Raw genomic sequence first — 15,682 nt, forward strand, 5'->3', positions numbered from 1 at the left:
TGCAGATTCCTTTGTTATCTCATCTAGTAACACATCCTTGTTTATCTTCCATCTTCTAGAATTTTGTAAAAAATTTTTCATCTTCTGATGGAGAAATGTCTATCCTTTGCCCATATTTTAGTTGAGTTATTTGTCTTTCTATGATTGAGTTGAAAGTGTTCTGTGTATATTCTGGATTCTAGTCTGTTATCCAACATATGATTTTCAAATATTTTCTTTCATTATGTGCATTGTCTTTCATTTTCTCAGCGGTGTCCTTTGAAGCACAAACATTTTTAATTGTGATGAAGTCTGATTAATCTATTTTTTCCTTGCCTGCTTCTGCTTTTGGTCTCATATTTAAGAAACAATAACTTAATCCAAGGTCATGATTTACACCTATATTTTCTTCTTAGACTTTTATAATTTTAATGTTTAGATTTAGGTATTTGATTCATTTTTAGTTGATTTTCAAATGGTGTCAGATAAGGGTCCAAATCCACTCTTTTGCATATGGATATCCAGTTGTCCCAGCACCATTTGTTGAAAAAGTATTCTTTTCCAATTGAATTGTCTTGGCACCTTTGATGCAAATCAACTGAGCATAAAATGTGAGGGGTTATTTCTGGATCTTAATTCTATTCCATTGATCTATCCTCATGCCACTACCACGCTGTCTTGATTAGTATAGCTTTGTAGTAAGTTTTGAAATTGGGGAACTTGAGTCCTCCAAATTTATTCTTCTTTTTCAAGACTGTTTTAGATTGTTTGGCTAGCCTGTGTCCCTTGAATTTCCATATGAATTTTAGGATCAGTTTGTCAATTTCTGCAAATTAGTCAGCTGTGATGAAAGATTGGCACTAACTTTTCTTAATAATAGATTACCTGTAAGATACCTCATAACTGATCATAACACAGCATTTCAACATGAATATTGAGAATTATACACACATTTATTGTTATTGTTCACTTGCATTATGAAATTCTATGAAGTTGCTGTTTAGAGAGCAGTAGTTGAAAATCATAGCAGAAACTTTTAACTTTGTGAAAGTCTATTTTTTTCATATTATCCTCATGACAAATAATATTATACATATAAGAGTAATACAACATAAGATTCTTTTTATCCTTTTCAGATGCACAAGTGATATTTTTGCTGTAGAGGATAAATGTTATTAAGATGGCAGACAGATTCTTCTTTTTTTGCTTAATAACAGAGTGCTGAACAAGTATGTTCAATAAAAATATTCTCTAAAATAACTTCCTTACATTTCTCAATGACTTTGGTGTGTGTTTTTTTTTAAAGACTTTATCTTTTTCCTTTTTCTTCCCAAAGCCCCCCATTAGATAGCTGTATATTCTTTGTTGTGGGTCCTTCTCGTTGTGGCATGTGAGATGCTGCCTCAGTGTGGTTTGATGAGCAGTGCCATGTCCTCGCCCAGGATTCGAACCAATGAAATACTGGGGCGCCTGCAGCAGAGCATGCGAACTTAACCACTCGGCCACGGGGCCAGCCCTGGACTTTGGTGTTAATCTTGAAGTTCAATTGAAAAATTCGCACATTAGTATGGAATTTCTTTTCCAAAAGAGACTTATCTGTGAATCAAATCAAATCAAATTTAATGCTCTTAAAGCAGAAAGGATACACAGGGTAGCTTCTGTGGGTTCAGCCCATCTCTTCATTGTGTAGCTCCTTAAGTGAGCTATATAATCACTGTATCCGACCCAGATAAAGTGTTTCTTTAGTTGTTAAGATGTGGCTTCCTTACCTCACCACTCATACTGTTCTCACCACGGCTTCCTGTGTTGCCACATCCAATGGTCCGTTTTCCTTTGTCTCATGTAACTTCTACACTGCGTTAGACACAATTGCCTGCTCTCTGCTTTGTGAACTTTGTGCTGTGAGCTCTGTCCAGGTATTATACCATGCTGGATCTCCTACTTTTGAACACCTCGTCTCCGTTTCTCCACTACTCTCCTCTTTCTTCCCACCGCACCCCAGGGCCATACCCTATGCTACCCTAGTTTTTGCTCACTGGTTTCACAACCATTCCTATCCCGTTATCTTCTCATCTAGGCTCATGCTTCCTCCTGCATAGAGAGTACATTTATTTGTATATCACATCACCTCCAGTACAGTATGTCTGGGTATGGACTCGCTTAGCTCTCTAGGTTAACTTCCCTTCAACTCCATTTCTTAGTGGTAACAACTATTTCCCATGGTCATTAGATTTCAGTCTCCCACCCCTTCATTTTTTACATCTAATCACTTGCCATAAAGTCCTGTAGGTATTTTGTTGGGTTTTTTTTTTGGTGAGGAAGATTCACTCTGAGCCAACGTCTGTTGCCAATCTTCCTCTTTTTTTTTTCCTTGAGGAAGATTAGCCCTATTAGCTCTATTTTGTATGCAAGTTGCTGCCACAGCATGGCTTGACGAGTGGTATAGGTCTGGGCCTGAGATCAGAACCCATGAACCCAGACCGCCGAAGTGGAGCATGCTGGACTTAACCACTACGTCATGGGGCCACCCCCGACAGGTACCTTTTGAAAAAATTCTCAAATTAATCTATTCATCTCCATTCCACTTTGACCACTTGTTCAACTGCTTATAAAACTTCTGGGAGGGCGGCCCCCAGCCTGCGCCCCGCGCCGTGGTGGCCCTGGAGCCAGAGCCCAAACTGGCTGCCTGTGTACACCTGGCCAGCACCGATGCCAAGCTGAGCGCAAAGCTGAGCCGACGGCTGGACATCAACAAGGGCGCGGCATGGCCCCGCCACTGCAAGGTCTTCAACCCCGACACCGAGTTCCCAGAGTTCAGCCACCGCCTCATCAAGGACCTGGAGAACATGTTCAAACTGTACGATGCTGGACGGGACAGCTTCATCGACCTGATGGAACTGAAGCTGATGATGGAGAAGCTGGAGGCTCCCCAGACCCACCTGGGCCTGAAGAGCATGATCAAGGAGGTGGACGAGGACTTTGATGGCAAACTCAGCTTCCGTGAGTTCTTGCTCATATTCCACAAGGCCGCAGCAGGGGAGCTCCAGGAGGATAGCGGGCTGATGGCGCTGGCGAAGCTCTCTGAAATCAATGTTGCCCTGGAGGGCGTCAAAGGTGCCAAGGAAGTCTTTGAAGCCAAGGTCCAAGCCTTGTCCTCTGCCAGTAAGTTTGAAGCTGAGCTAAAAGCCAAACAAGATGAGAGGAAGCAGGAGGAAGAGAAGAGGAGGCTCCGCCAGGCGGCCTTCTGAGAACTCAAGGCCGCTTTCAGTGCATAGTCAGGCAACCTTGACCTCCGTCCACAGCTGTGCCCCACGGATGCCCCAGCTGCGAGAGCTTTCCAGGCATCCTCACTCCTGCTGACCCGTCACCCTAACCAGCCTCCGCACCCACTGCCCAATGCAAACTCCTTAGCCTCATAGGGGTGACAGGAGATGGCTCTCATCCCAGAGTGGGAGCCCCTCCCTGACGGTCCTAGGATGAGCCAACAGCCCCCTCGCCTCTCTCTCCTGCCCACCTGCCTCTGTCCTTCTCTGTAGCCAGAACGTGCCTCTACTTGGCACCCTCTACTTGTGCCTTGGCCCTTTACCATTCCACGTTGAAGAGTGGCCTGCTGGGTTAATTTGTACAGATACTTCCTTCTTTGGTGGTCCTCAGAGAAGATAGTCCCTGGAGGGCTATGATGCTAAATGCTGCCTGTGTCCTTGGGTAATTATTCTCTGCACCTCTCTCTGGCACATCCGCCTCCTCTTTGTTTCTCATTCAGTTTCCTTATTCTCATGCTTAGCCTGATTCTGTCAATTGCTTTTGCATCTTCTTCTGTCCTTTGATGACGGTGAGGTTTAAGGGGAGCCAGGCTGGACCACTGCCCTCTCTCCAACAGGGGGCGTGGCATGCCACCGAGATGACACACAATAGAGAAAAGATGGGAAGTTCTGTTTCTTCCCATCACCTTTCTCCTGTCCTCTTAGCAACCCCCATATCCTCTACCCTCTTCATCCCCCTCCATTCATATCTTCCCTTTTCAGCCTTTTTTTCTACTCTTAAACACTGTGCTACTTAACTGTAAGAATGAAAGAATACTTAGAAGTAATATTAATGAATGGAAGAATTTCTGTTCTACATGATTCTATGCAAATTATATTACAGTAGATCCCTGACACTCCCAAGGGACAAATCCAGAGCCTTTCAGAATCCCCCGAGTCATGACCACCCTCATCATCTAGCCAGTTTCCAACGTCTGCTCCCAGGCGTTGGGGTGAAGGTGTTCCCACTCCCAGCGCAAATTTTTGTATGTTGTGAGTTCCTGGGATTGCTCACGAATGCAGGGGTTGGTTGTATTTTGAAAAGTAATTCCTAACATCATATTTATTACTTCTCTTTTGTAACTGCTGTCTTTACAATAAAGAAAATATCTGCATTTCTACCTTAAAAAACAAAACAAAACAAAACAAAACAAAAACTTCTTGTTCATGAGGTCAAGGACGACCTAGTGAGAGCTTTAATTTGCAAGGCATGCACCAACCTACAAAGCAAGTTAGGCCCTAAAAGCTGGGCCAAATAAAATGAGCTGTTGATCGAGGTTGAAGGCTTTTCAGAAGGTGTCAGAAGAACTGATATAACCATTACCTCAGGATTGTATTTCTACAGCTCTCCACCACATCTCCCGGATACTGTACACTATTAACATGTTTTGTTCACACCCACCTCTACACTTTTCAGTCTTTGGTTAGTCTGGGTTGGTGGCACTAGTTTAGTATTATCTTATTTAAAGCTTGCTGATTTACGTCATAAAGGCTTTAGTACCATTGTCAAAGCAAGAATGTAGTCTAGCATATCCCCACGTTGGTTTCCATGAAAACCAGAAGGTGAGCAGACACAAGGAGGTATCATCTTTAGCTCAAGAAGTTGTTCACTAAATCAACAGGACGGTGTCAGGAACTAGAGTTGGAGTAGAGCTTGCCAGAACCAGGGGAGACACAAACCAACAGAAAAATTCTGGGCAGGAGTTTTTCTAAGCTTCCTAGCTTTCTGCCACCTGTAAAGCAAAAGCAACTCAAACTTTCACACTGAGCTTCATCTGAGATCTTCTCGTATTTAACTTCTTACAAGGCTCAGTATCTGCGGCAGAAGAGTAGCTAACACCTAGGCAGCACTTTCCATGGGCTAGTGTATTAACCATATTTTTAATATTTTACGATGTTTTGACATCTTGAGGGGCCTAACTGGCTGAGGAGAGACTGCCCCTCTCAGAGCTATCTAATTCCCAACTTGCCTGAAAGCATGCTTTTCATACACAAACTAACCAATCTCAAGTCCATACCCCCAACCACCTCCTTTATGAAACTTTCCCACACCAAGCCAATATTTCCCCTGCCATAAATCACCCAGGGCCAGGTACCAGACAACTAGAGACCACCCCTATAGCCCAGAGCCCACCAGAATTATTCAAACTAGCAAATCTCTAAGCAGTTCCCCTGCCCTGCCTTGCCTTTCCCATGGAAAACATAAAAAGCTCTGGGTCAGGTTTCCCCCCTCACTCTTTTCTGCCTCCTGATCAACAATGGTGCTTCCCCTGTGGCCCCGCGTTATCTGGTGTGCCTCCTCCTCTCAGAAAATGTAAGTCATAAAGACTTCTTTCAATGGCATTAGCCTCTCCATGTCATCATTCAGTCACCTCCAGAAATTAAAATCCCATGAGTACAACTCAAATAGCTAGGAACCCTTCTAGTACTTTGTATAGATAAACTTGTTTAATCTTCATAACAACTCTATGATGTATATCTTATATTATCCCCATTCCAATAAGGAGGACATTGAGGTACAGAGAAGGTAAGTAACTTGCTCAAAATCCTATGAGTTAGTAGGGGAGCTGATTTGCATCTAGGCAGTCTGGTGTTAGTCTGTGATTTCACAACTACACTGTATTGCCTCTTGTGGAATTTGGAGTGTTCACGTGTTTTGGAATGAAAGCTATGGGCTCTCTATTTGTTTCCAGTCTGTATGTTTAAGTGTGTATATGGATGTATATTATGTCTATGTGATGCTTTTCTAGCTCCAGAGGGCATTGCCAAAATTATTTTCTAAAAGAGTTCTATTTAATTGGCTTAAAGAAAAATAAATTTTAACATCAATAATATATTTATGTAAAACTGAAACAATTTCCTTTTATCTGATAAAAGCACAAAGTTTTCTTGGACTATTGGTCTATTCTTCTTTTTTGAGGAAGATTAGCCCTGAACTAACATCTGCTGCCAATCCTCCTCTTTTTGCTGAGGAAGACTGGCCCTGAGCTAACATCCGTGCCCATCTTTCCCTACTTTATATGTGGGGTGCCTGCCACAGCATGGCTTGACAAGCGGTGTATAGGTCTGCACCCAGGATCCAAACTAGCAAACCCTGGGCTGCCGAAGTGGAACATGCAAACTTAACCACTGTACCACCGGGCTGGCCCTTGGTCTATTCTTGATGGGAATGTGAGGAATTTTTCTTTACCTTTTGAGTAACCTGCCTAGAAAACAAAGATTCTGTGTTTTATCAAAATAATTTCCTGTGCTCCATGTTGTCTTTATCAAGTCTTTGATTATTTAATAAACTGAATCTTCTCTACTAAAAGAGCTAAGTTTTTTGCAACTATGTAACTTTTCTGTATTTACCTTTGAAGTGTTTGTCACTTTGGTTAAATTAATAACTAACTATTGTTTCACAGTGACCTATAATCCTATTTAACCAAGTGTTTTAAATCTTTTGGTATTTTTAACAAGCTTCTCCCAAATCAAATTCTAAATGAAGTCTTGTTGACCTCAAACTAACTTTGGGATTTTCTAGATGGTCCTCGGAACATCTCAAAAGATATGTCCTCTCTCCTTATGAAAGGAAGATATTAAACTAATTAAGCTTATTTGGTATGTTAAATTGCATGGAAAGCATTTTCAAACAAGAAGTGATGCTAAACTTTCCTTATGGTATATTTGTATAAAATTTCTAAAAATCTGATATGTCCTGGTATAACGTATCAGTCATAAATTTAAAATGTATGTCACAGAAATAACCAAATTTTCTTGTCAGTTTTATTATAATGAACTCTCCTCAAATATTTTTTAAAAAGATATTTGTTGCTGCTTTTCTTGGTGAGGAAGATTGGCCATGAGCTAACATCTGTTGCCAATCGTCTTCCTTTTTTTTCCTCCCCAAAGCCCCAGTACACAGTGGTGTAACCTAGTTGTAAGTCATTATAGTTCTTCTATGTGGGATGCTGCCACAGCATCACTTGATGAGCTGTGTGTAGGTCCATGCCCAGGATCTGAATTGGCAAACCCCAGGCCGCTGAAGCAGAACATGCAAACTTAACCACTTGACCATGGGGCTGGCCCCAAAAGGGCAGCAATTTTTAAAGTATGGTGTGAAGACTCCCTGAGGGGGTCCCTGAGGCCCTTTCAGGAGGTCCACAAAATGCTCCATTTCCCAACTACAGATGGTCACTGAATTATGATGGTTCAACTTATGATTTTTTGACTTTACCATGGTGCAAAAGTGATATGCATTCAGTAGAAACTGTACGTCAAATTTTAAATTTTGATCTTTTCCCAGGTTGGTGATATGCAGTACAACCCTTCCTCTCTGATGGACAGTGGCAGTGAGCTGCATCTCCCCGTCAGCAGTGTGATCATTAGTATAAACAACGGATACACTTACAAGCATTCTGTACCTGTACAACCATTCTGTTTTTCACTTTCAGTATAGTATTAAATAAATTACATGAAAGACATTCAACATTTTTATAGAATAGGCTTTGTGTTCGATGATTTTGCCCAACTATAGGCTAATGTAAGTGTTCTAAGCATGTTTAAGCTAGGCTAGGCTAAGCTGTGATGTTCAGTAGCTTAGATGTATTAAATGCGCTTTTGACTTAAGATATTTTCAACTTACGATGTGTTTATCCAGATGAACCCCATTGCAAGCTGAGGAAGATCTGTATATATCTGTGTGAGACCAGTTCTTCTTCAAATACTTCAACGAAAACCCTATATCACAATCAACTGAGTGCAAAAGCAGATGAGAAACCAGCTGTTTTTCTTCAAGCCAAGTATAAAAGAGATTTGTAAAAATGTAAAACAATACCACTCATCTCATTATTTTGTATTGGAAAATATAGCTATTCTTCATAAAAATATGTTATATCTGCTAACATGTAATGTGATTATTATTGTTATTTTTTTTTAAGATTTTATTTTTTTCCTTTTTCTCCCCAAAGCCCCCCCATACATGGTTGTATATTCTTTGTTGTGGGTCCTTCTAGTTGTGGCATGTGGGACGCTGCCTCAGCGTGGTTTGACGAGCAGTGCCATGTCTGCGTCCAGGATTCGAACCAACGAAACACTGGGCCGCCTGCAGCGGAGCGCGCGAACTTAACCACTCGGCCACGGGGCCAGCCCCATTATTGTTATTTTAAGTGAATTAAAAGTAAAAGTTCTGGGGCCGGCCCTGTGGCCAAGTGGTTAAGTTCGCACACTCTGCTTCAGCGGCCCAGGGTTTCGCTGGTTCGGGTCCTGGGCGGGGACATGGCACTGCTCATTAGTCCATGTTGAGGCAGTGTCCCACACACCACAACTAGAAGGACCCATAACTAAAATATACAACTATGTACTGGGGGGATTTGGGGAGAAAAACCAGGAAAAAAAAGAAGATTGGCAATAGTTGTTAGTTCAGGTGCCAATCTTTAAAAAAAAAAAAACAAGTAAAAGTTCTTAAAATGTCTCAGTTATAATTTCTAATATAAGAAATATTGATAGACATAGCCTTTATAAACAAAAACTCTTTGGGGTTCTTAACAACCTTTAAGAGTGTAATAGGGACCTGAGACCAAAAAGTTTGAGAACTGCTGCTCCAGGGATCATATCTAGAAATAGAATGGAATTGCTGAGACATAGAGTGCGTATTACATTCAACTTTAGTATATAATGCCAGGTTGTTTTCCAAAGTTGTGATATCAATTTACACTCCCATCAGCAATGGAGAGCTCTAGTTAAAGGAGCTGGTACTTTCTGATTTTTATTTGATTTGTAAAACACTCCACACTATGGCAGAGGTAGCAGATTTTTGGAGAGAGTAGAAGTGTAGCAGTCTAGGTTCCACCATTTAGCAGCAGGGCGGTCTTGGACAAAGTAGGTAACCTTAGTTTTTTCGTGGGATTGTTTTTATGACGATGTGAAATCATACATGTAAAGCACTAGAACTGTGCCCAGTACATAGTAGATGCTGTACATAATTGTGCTTAATAAATATTGGCTGTCATCATGGTCACTGTCCATTTTTATGGAAATATGGAGTTACAGCCAAGAAATGCTGTGATCAGCACTGGGATTGCAGCTATGCTGATGAAATGAGTACTCTATTTAGGCTTCACCTTGCTTTTGGTGGGGGCAGTGGGGGGAGGGGAAGTCTAAGAATATAGAATATAGAAATTGAAATATCAGACCTCCTTGTGGTGGGGGTGGAGAGTCAGAGTTTTTTCTTTTATTTAAACAAAATGAAAGCCCAGATGGTGTTTTTCATCCGTTTCGAATGAGGAATTTCCTCAATCCTGAACCATAAAAGACTCACCTGACTCAGTTCCTCATGACTCAGGAAGATGCAAGACAAATAGACTAATAAAGAGCTAACATTTATTGAGTGTTTAATATGTGCTATATACTGTTCAAAGAAACTTACCCTTTTTTTTCATTTCACTGCATAACAACTCTACCTATTGGATATTTTTCTTAGCTCATTTTACTGAGGCATGGAGAAGTTGAGTAACTTTTCCAACCCTACACATTTGTTAAGGTATTGAGCTTAGCTTTAAGCCAAGGCAATCTGACCCAAGAGCCCCCCATCTTAATTACTCCCTGATACTGCCTCCCTTGAATATATGATTTTCAAAAACACACAGTTTGAGTAGATTGGAGAGACTGATATATATTTTAGTTAAGTCAATGAACCTGTGGGATAGAAATGATAGAAATGATTTAGCTAGTGATTCAAGAGCACTTTCCCTGAAATGAGGAGGGGCATAACCCGAAGCACTTGTGTATTACTGTGCAGAGGATAAAGAATAAAGTGATCCGAGGACCAACTCTTAAAGGGCCCATGTGCTTGGACCCATGCACCCCAGGGCCCACCTCAGAAGCAGCCAGTCATGCCCAGACTAAAAGTGAAGGAGGCTCACCTGCTTATACTAAAGCATGGCCTGAGGGGCAGGTATCTAACTCAACACACACATCTAGGAGCCTGCTGGAACACTCTAGAGAGAGCTCTCCCTCTGCCATGCTCCATCTCTAGATGGAGGAGAGCTTTACATGAGTCTGGTGCCCCAGTTTTATGTCTGGTGACCTGGTTTTTGTGGCTGTCACCCAGGGGACACCACCAGATCACATGGATTTGGTGGCCAGCAAGGCTTACACTTGTGGTCCCACAGGACTGTATACATTTTCATACTTTTATAAGCTGCAGCCTTAGGGCCTACCTTCCAATCAGCTAGAATCTAGGTGCTGAGATCTTCCCTTTAGGGACACTGACAGGTCTCAGCACATCTTCAACTAGTGGGAGCTATCAAAGATATCACAGGCTGCTTGGACAAGTACAAGGATGTGAGAGACAGCAAAGAGCTGGGGCAGGGTTCAACAACAAGATTTATCTCCTACACGAGGCCACTCTTTCAAGACTGGGAAAGGTGGTTGCTTCATCTACTGTATAGAAACCAATACAGAGAATCAAGCAAAATAAAGAAACACAGGAATATGTTCCAAATGAAAGAACAAGATAAAAACCTCAGAAGAAAAAAACACTTAATTAAACAGAAACAAACAATTTACCTGATAAAAAGTTCATAGTAATGGTCATAAAGATGCTCACTGAACTGGGGAGAAGAAGGAATGAACACAGTGAGAATTTTAAGAGGTGGAAAATATAAGAAAGTACCAAATAGAAGTCATGGAGCTGAAGAATACAATAAGTGAACTGACAAATACACTAGAGGGATTCAACAGCAGACTAGATGAAGTAAAAGAAAGGATCAGTCAACTCAAAGACAGGGAAGTGAAACTCACCTAATCAGAAGCAGCAAAAAGGAAAAGGAATGAAAAAAGTGAAGATAGCTTGAGAGACTTATGGGACAACATCAAATGGACTAACATTTGCATTATAGGGGTTCCAGATGGAGAAGAGATAGAGAAAGGGACAGAAATCTTATTTGAAGAAATAATGGCTGAAAATTCCCCTAATCTGGGGAAGGAAACAGACATCTAGATCCAGGAAGCCCAGAAAGTTCCAAATAAGATGAACCCAAAGAGACCAACACCAAGACACATTATAATTATGATGTCAACAAGGAGACAAGGAGAGAACCTTAAAAGGAGCAAGAGAAAAACAACTTGTTACACACAAGGGAACTCCCGTAAGACTGTCAGCAGATTTTTCAGCAGAAGCGTTGCAGGTCAGAAGGAAGTGTTACAATACATTCAAAGTGCTGAAAGAAAGAACTTCCAACCAAGAATATCTACCAAGCATCATTACCATTCAGAGTTGAAGGAGAAATAAAGAGCTTTCCAGATAAGCAAAGGCTAAAGGAGTTCATCACCACTAAACGGGCCTCACAGGAAATATTAAAGGAACTTCTCTAGGCTGAAAAGAAAGGACACTAATTAGTAACAAGAAAACATATGAAAGAATAAATCTCACTGGAGAGGTAATATATAATAATTAGTATACATAAATAAATATAATTAATCACTTATAAAGCTAATATGAAGGTTAAAAGAGCAAAGCAGTAAAAATAACTATGATTACTCAGGGCTGGCCTAGTGGTGTAGTGGTTGAGTTCACATACTCTGCTTTGGTGGCCCGGGGTTTACAGATTTGGACCCTGGGTCTGGACTTGGCACTGCTCATCAACCCATGCTGTAGTGGCATCCCACATAAAATGGGGAAGATTGGCACAGATGTCAGCTCAGTGACAATCTTCCTCAAAAAAACCCCCACAACAATTGATTATAATAATTAGTTAAGGGATACACAAGATAAAAAGATGTAAAATGTGACATCAAAAACATAAAATGTGAAGAAAATTGACAAACCCTTAGCCAGATTCACTAAGAAAAAAAGAGAGCTCAAATAAATGAAATTGGAAATGAAAGAGGAGAAATACAATGGATACCACAGAAACACAAAGGATTATAAGAGAATACTATGAAAAATTATATGCCAACAAATTGGACAATCCAGAAAAAATGGATAAATTCTTAGACTCATACAACTTCCCAAAATGGAATCAAGAAGAAATAGAGATCCTGAATACATCAAACACAAATAAAGAGATTGAAATAGTAATCAAAACCTCCCAAAAAATAAAAGTCCAGGACCAGATGGCTTCTCTGGAGAATCCTACCAAACATTCAAAGAAGATTTAATACCTATCCTTCTCAAACTATCCCAAAAAGTTGAAGAAGATGGAACACTTCCTAAAACATTCTACAAGGCCAACATTCCCCTGATCCCAAAGCCAGACAAGGACAACACAAAGAAGGAAAATTACAGGCCAATATGGCTGATGAATATAGACGCAAAAAACTTCAACAAAATATTAGCAAACCGAATACAGCAATACATTAAAAGGACCATACACCATGATAAAGTGGGGTTTTTACCAGGGGCACAGGGATGGTTCAATCAGTGTGATACACCAGATTAACAAAATGAGAAATAAAAACCACATGATCATCTCAAGAGACCCAGAGAAAGCATTTGACAGGATCCAACATCCATTTATGATAAAAAGTCTCAATAAAATGGGTGTAGAAGGAAAGTACCTTAACGTAATAAAGGCCATATATGACAAACCCACATCCAACATCATACTTAATGGGGAAAACCTGAAAGCCATCCCTCTGAGAACAGGAACAAGACAAGGGTGTCCTCTCTCACCACTCTTACAGTACTGGAGGTTTTGACCAGAGAAAACAGGCAAGAAACAGGTATCCAAATTGGCCATCAAGAAGTGAAACTCTTGCTGTTTGCAGTCGACATGATTTTATATATAGAAAACTCTAAAGAATCCATTGGAAAACTATTAGACATAATCAACAACTACAGCAAAGTTGCAGGGTACAAAATCAACTTACAAAAATCAGTTGCATTTCTATGCACTAATAACAAACCAAGAGAAAGAGAGCTCAAGAATATAATCCTATTTACAATGACAACCAAAAGAATAAAATATCTAGGAATAAATTTAACCAAGGAGGTGAAAGACCTGTACAATGAAAACTACAAGATATTATTGAAAGAAATTGTTGATGACATAAGGAAATGAAAAGATACTCCATGCACGTGGATTGGAAGAATGAACATAGTTAAAATGTCCATACCACCTAAAGCAATCTACAGATTCAATGCAATCCCAATCAGACTCTCAATGACATTCTTCACAGAAATAGAACAAAGAATCCTAAAATTCATATGGGGCAACAAAAGACCCTGAACAGCTAAAGGTATCCTGAGAAAAATGAACAAAGCTAGAGATATCACAATCCCTGACTTCAAAATATAGTACAAAACTATAGTAATCAAAACAGCATTGTGCTGGTACAAAAACAGACACACAGATCAATGGAACACAATTGAAAACCTAGAAATAAAACCACATATTTATGGACAGTTAATCTTTGACAAAGGAGCCAAGAACATTCAATGGAGAAAGGAAAGTCTCTTCAATAAATGATGTTGGGAAAACTGGACAGCCACATGCAAAAGAATGAAAGTAGACCACTACCTTTTGCCAGACACAAATGAACTCAAAATGGATCAAAGACTTGAAGGTAAGACCTCAAGCTATAAAACTCCTAGAACAAAATATAGGCAGTATACTCTTTGAAATCAGTCTTAGAAGGATCTTTTCAAATACCGTGTCTACTCAGACAAGGGAAACAAAAGAAAAAATAAACAAGTGGGACTTCATCAGACTAAAGAGCTTCTGAAAGGCAAAGGAAACCAGGAACAAAACAAAAAGACAACCCATCAACTGGGAGAAAATACTTGCCAATCATATATCTGACAAGGGGTTAATCTCCAAAATATATAAAGAACTCACATTACTCAACAACAAAAACACAAACAACCTGATCAAAAAATGGGCAGAGGGGGCTGGCCCAGTGGCATAGTAATTAAGTTTGCACACTCTGCTTTGGTGGCCTGGGGTTCTCTGGTTCAGATCCTGGGCGTGGACCTATGCACTACTTCTCAAGCCATGCTGTGGTAGGCGTCCCACATAAAAAGTACAGGAGGATGGGCACAGATATTAGTTCAGGGCCAATCTTCCTCAGCAAAAAGAGGAAGATTAGTAGTCAATGTTAGCTCAGGGCTAATCTTCCTCAAAAAAAAAAAAGGGCAGATGATCTGAACAGACATTTTTCCAAAAAAGATATACAGATGGCCAATAGGCACATGAAGAGATGTTCAGCATCAATGGTCATTAGGGAAATGCAAATCAAGATATCACCTTACACCCATTAGAATGGGTATAATCACCAAGACAAAAAATAACAAATGTAGGAGAGGATGTGGAGAAAAGGGAATCCTCATACACTGCTGGTAGGAATGCAAACTGGTGCACGCTATGGTAAACAGTATGGAGATTTCTCAAAAAATTAAAAATGGAAATACTGTACGAGCCAGCTATCTCACTACTGGGTACTTATCCAAAGAACTTGAAATCAATAATTCAAAGAGACTTATGCACTCCTATGTTCATTGCAGTATTATTCACTATGGCCAAGAGTGGAAGCAAACCAAGTGCCCATTGACTGATGAGTGGATAAAGAAGATTTGGTGTATATATATATATACAATGGAATACTCCTCAGCCATAAAAAAAAAACAAAAACTGTCCCATTCACAACAACATGGACGGACCTTGAGTGTATCATGTTAAGTGAAATAAGCCAGACAGAGAAAGACAAACATTGTATGATTTCACTCATATGTGGAAAATAAACTAACACATAGACAAAGAGAAAAGTTTAGTAGTTACTAGAGGGGAAGGGAGTTGGGGGGGCACAAGGGGAGAAGGGACACATTTATATGGTGACTGACAAATAATAACATCCAACTGAAATTTCATAATGTTATAAACTATCATGACCTCAATAGACAAAACAAAACAAAACGAAAACATGGGGGTGGGGGAGAGTAAAAATGTTGAGCTTTAGAATGGGATCGAACTTAAGTTATCAACTTAAAATAGACTGTTGTAGATATATGTTGTTATATGTAAGTCTCATGGTAACCACAACCAAAACCCTATAGCAGATACACAAAGATAAGAGAAAGGTGTATAAGCATACCACTAAAGAAGGTCATGAAGCCACAAAGGAAGAGAGTAAGAGAAAAAGAAAGGAACAGAAGAATTACAAAATGGGCAGAAAATAATTAACAAAGTGGCAATAAGTACATCCTTATCAATAATTACTTTAAGTGTAAATGGACTAAATTCTCCAATCAAAAGACAAAGAGTGCCTGAAGGGATGGAGAAACAAGACCTATCTATATGTTGCCTATAACAAACTCACTTTAGATGTAAGGACACACACAGACTGAAAGTGAAGGGATGGAAAAAGATATTCCATGCAAATGGAAACCAAAAGAAAGCTGGAGTAGCTATATTTATATCAGA

At 40.1% G+C, this 15,682-nt stretch overlaps 1 protein-coding gene and 1 long non-coding RNA gene across 2 annotated transcripts in view; one reads left to right on the forward strand and one right to left on the reverse strand.

Moving 5' to 3' along the window:
• Positions 1-15,682, reverse strand: part of LOC139084222 (uncharacterized) — a 60,936-nt gene that overhangs the window by 13,936 nt on the left and 31,318 nt on the right. The window lies entirely within an intron of this gene.
• On the forward strand, positions 2,707-3,841 carry LOC103542929 (EF-hand domain-containing protein D1). The gene has a single exon (XM_070626738.1). The coding sequence runs from the start codon at positions 2,826-2,828 to the stop codon at positions 3,225-3,227; it is 402 nt and encodes a 133-aa protein (XP_070482839.1). The 5' UTR covers positions 2,707-2,825; the 3' UTR covers positions 3,228-3,841.

The sequence above is a fragment of the Equus przewalskii genome, chromosome 6, assembly GCF_037783145.1.
Source record: "Equus przewalskii isolate Varuska chromosome 6, EquPr2, whole genome shotgun sequence".
NCBI classification, from domain to species: Eukaryota; Metazoa; Chordata; class Mammalia; order Perissodactyla; family Equidae; genus Equus; species Equus przewalskii.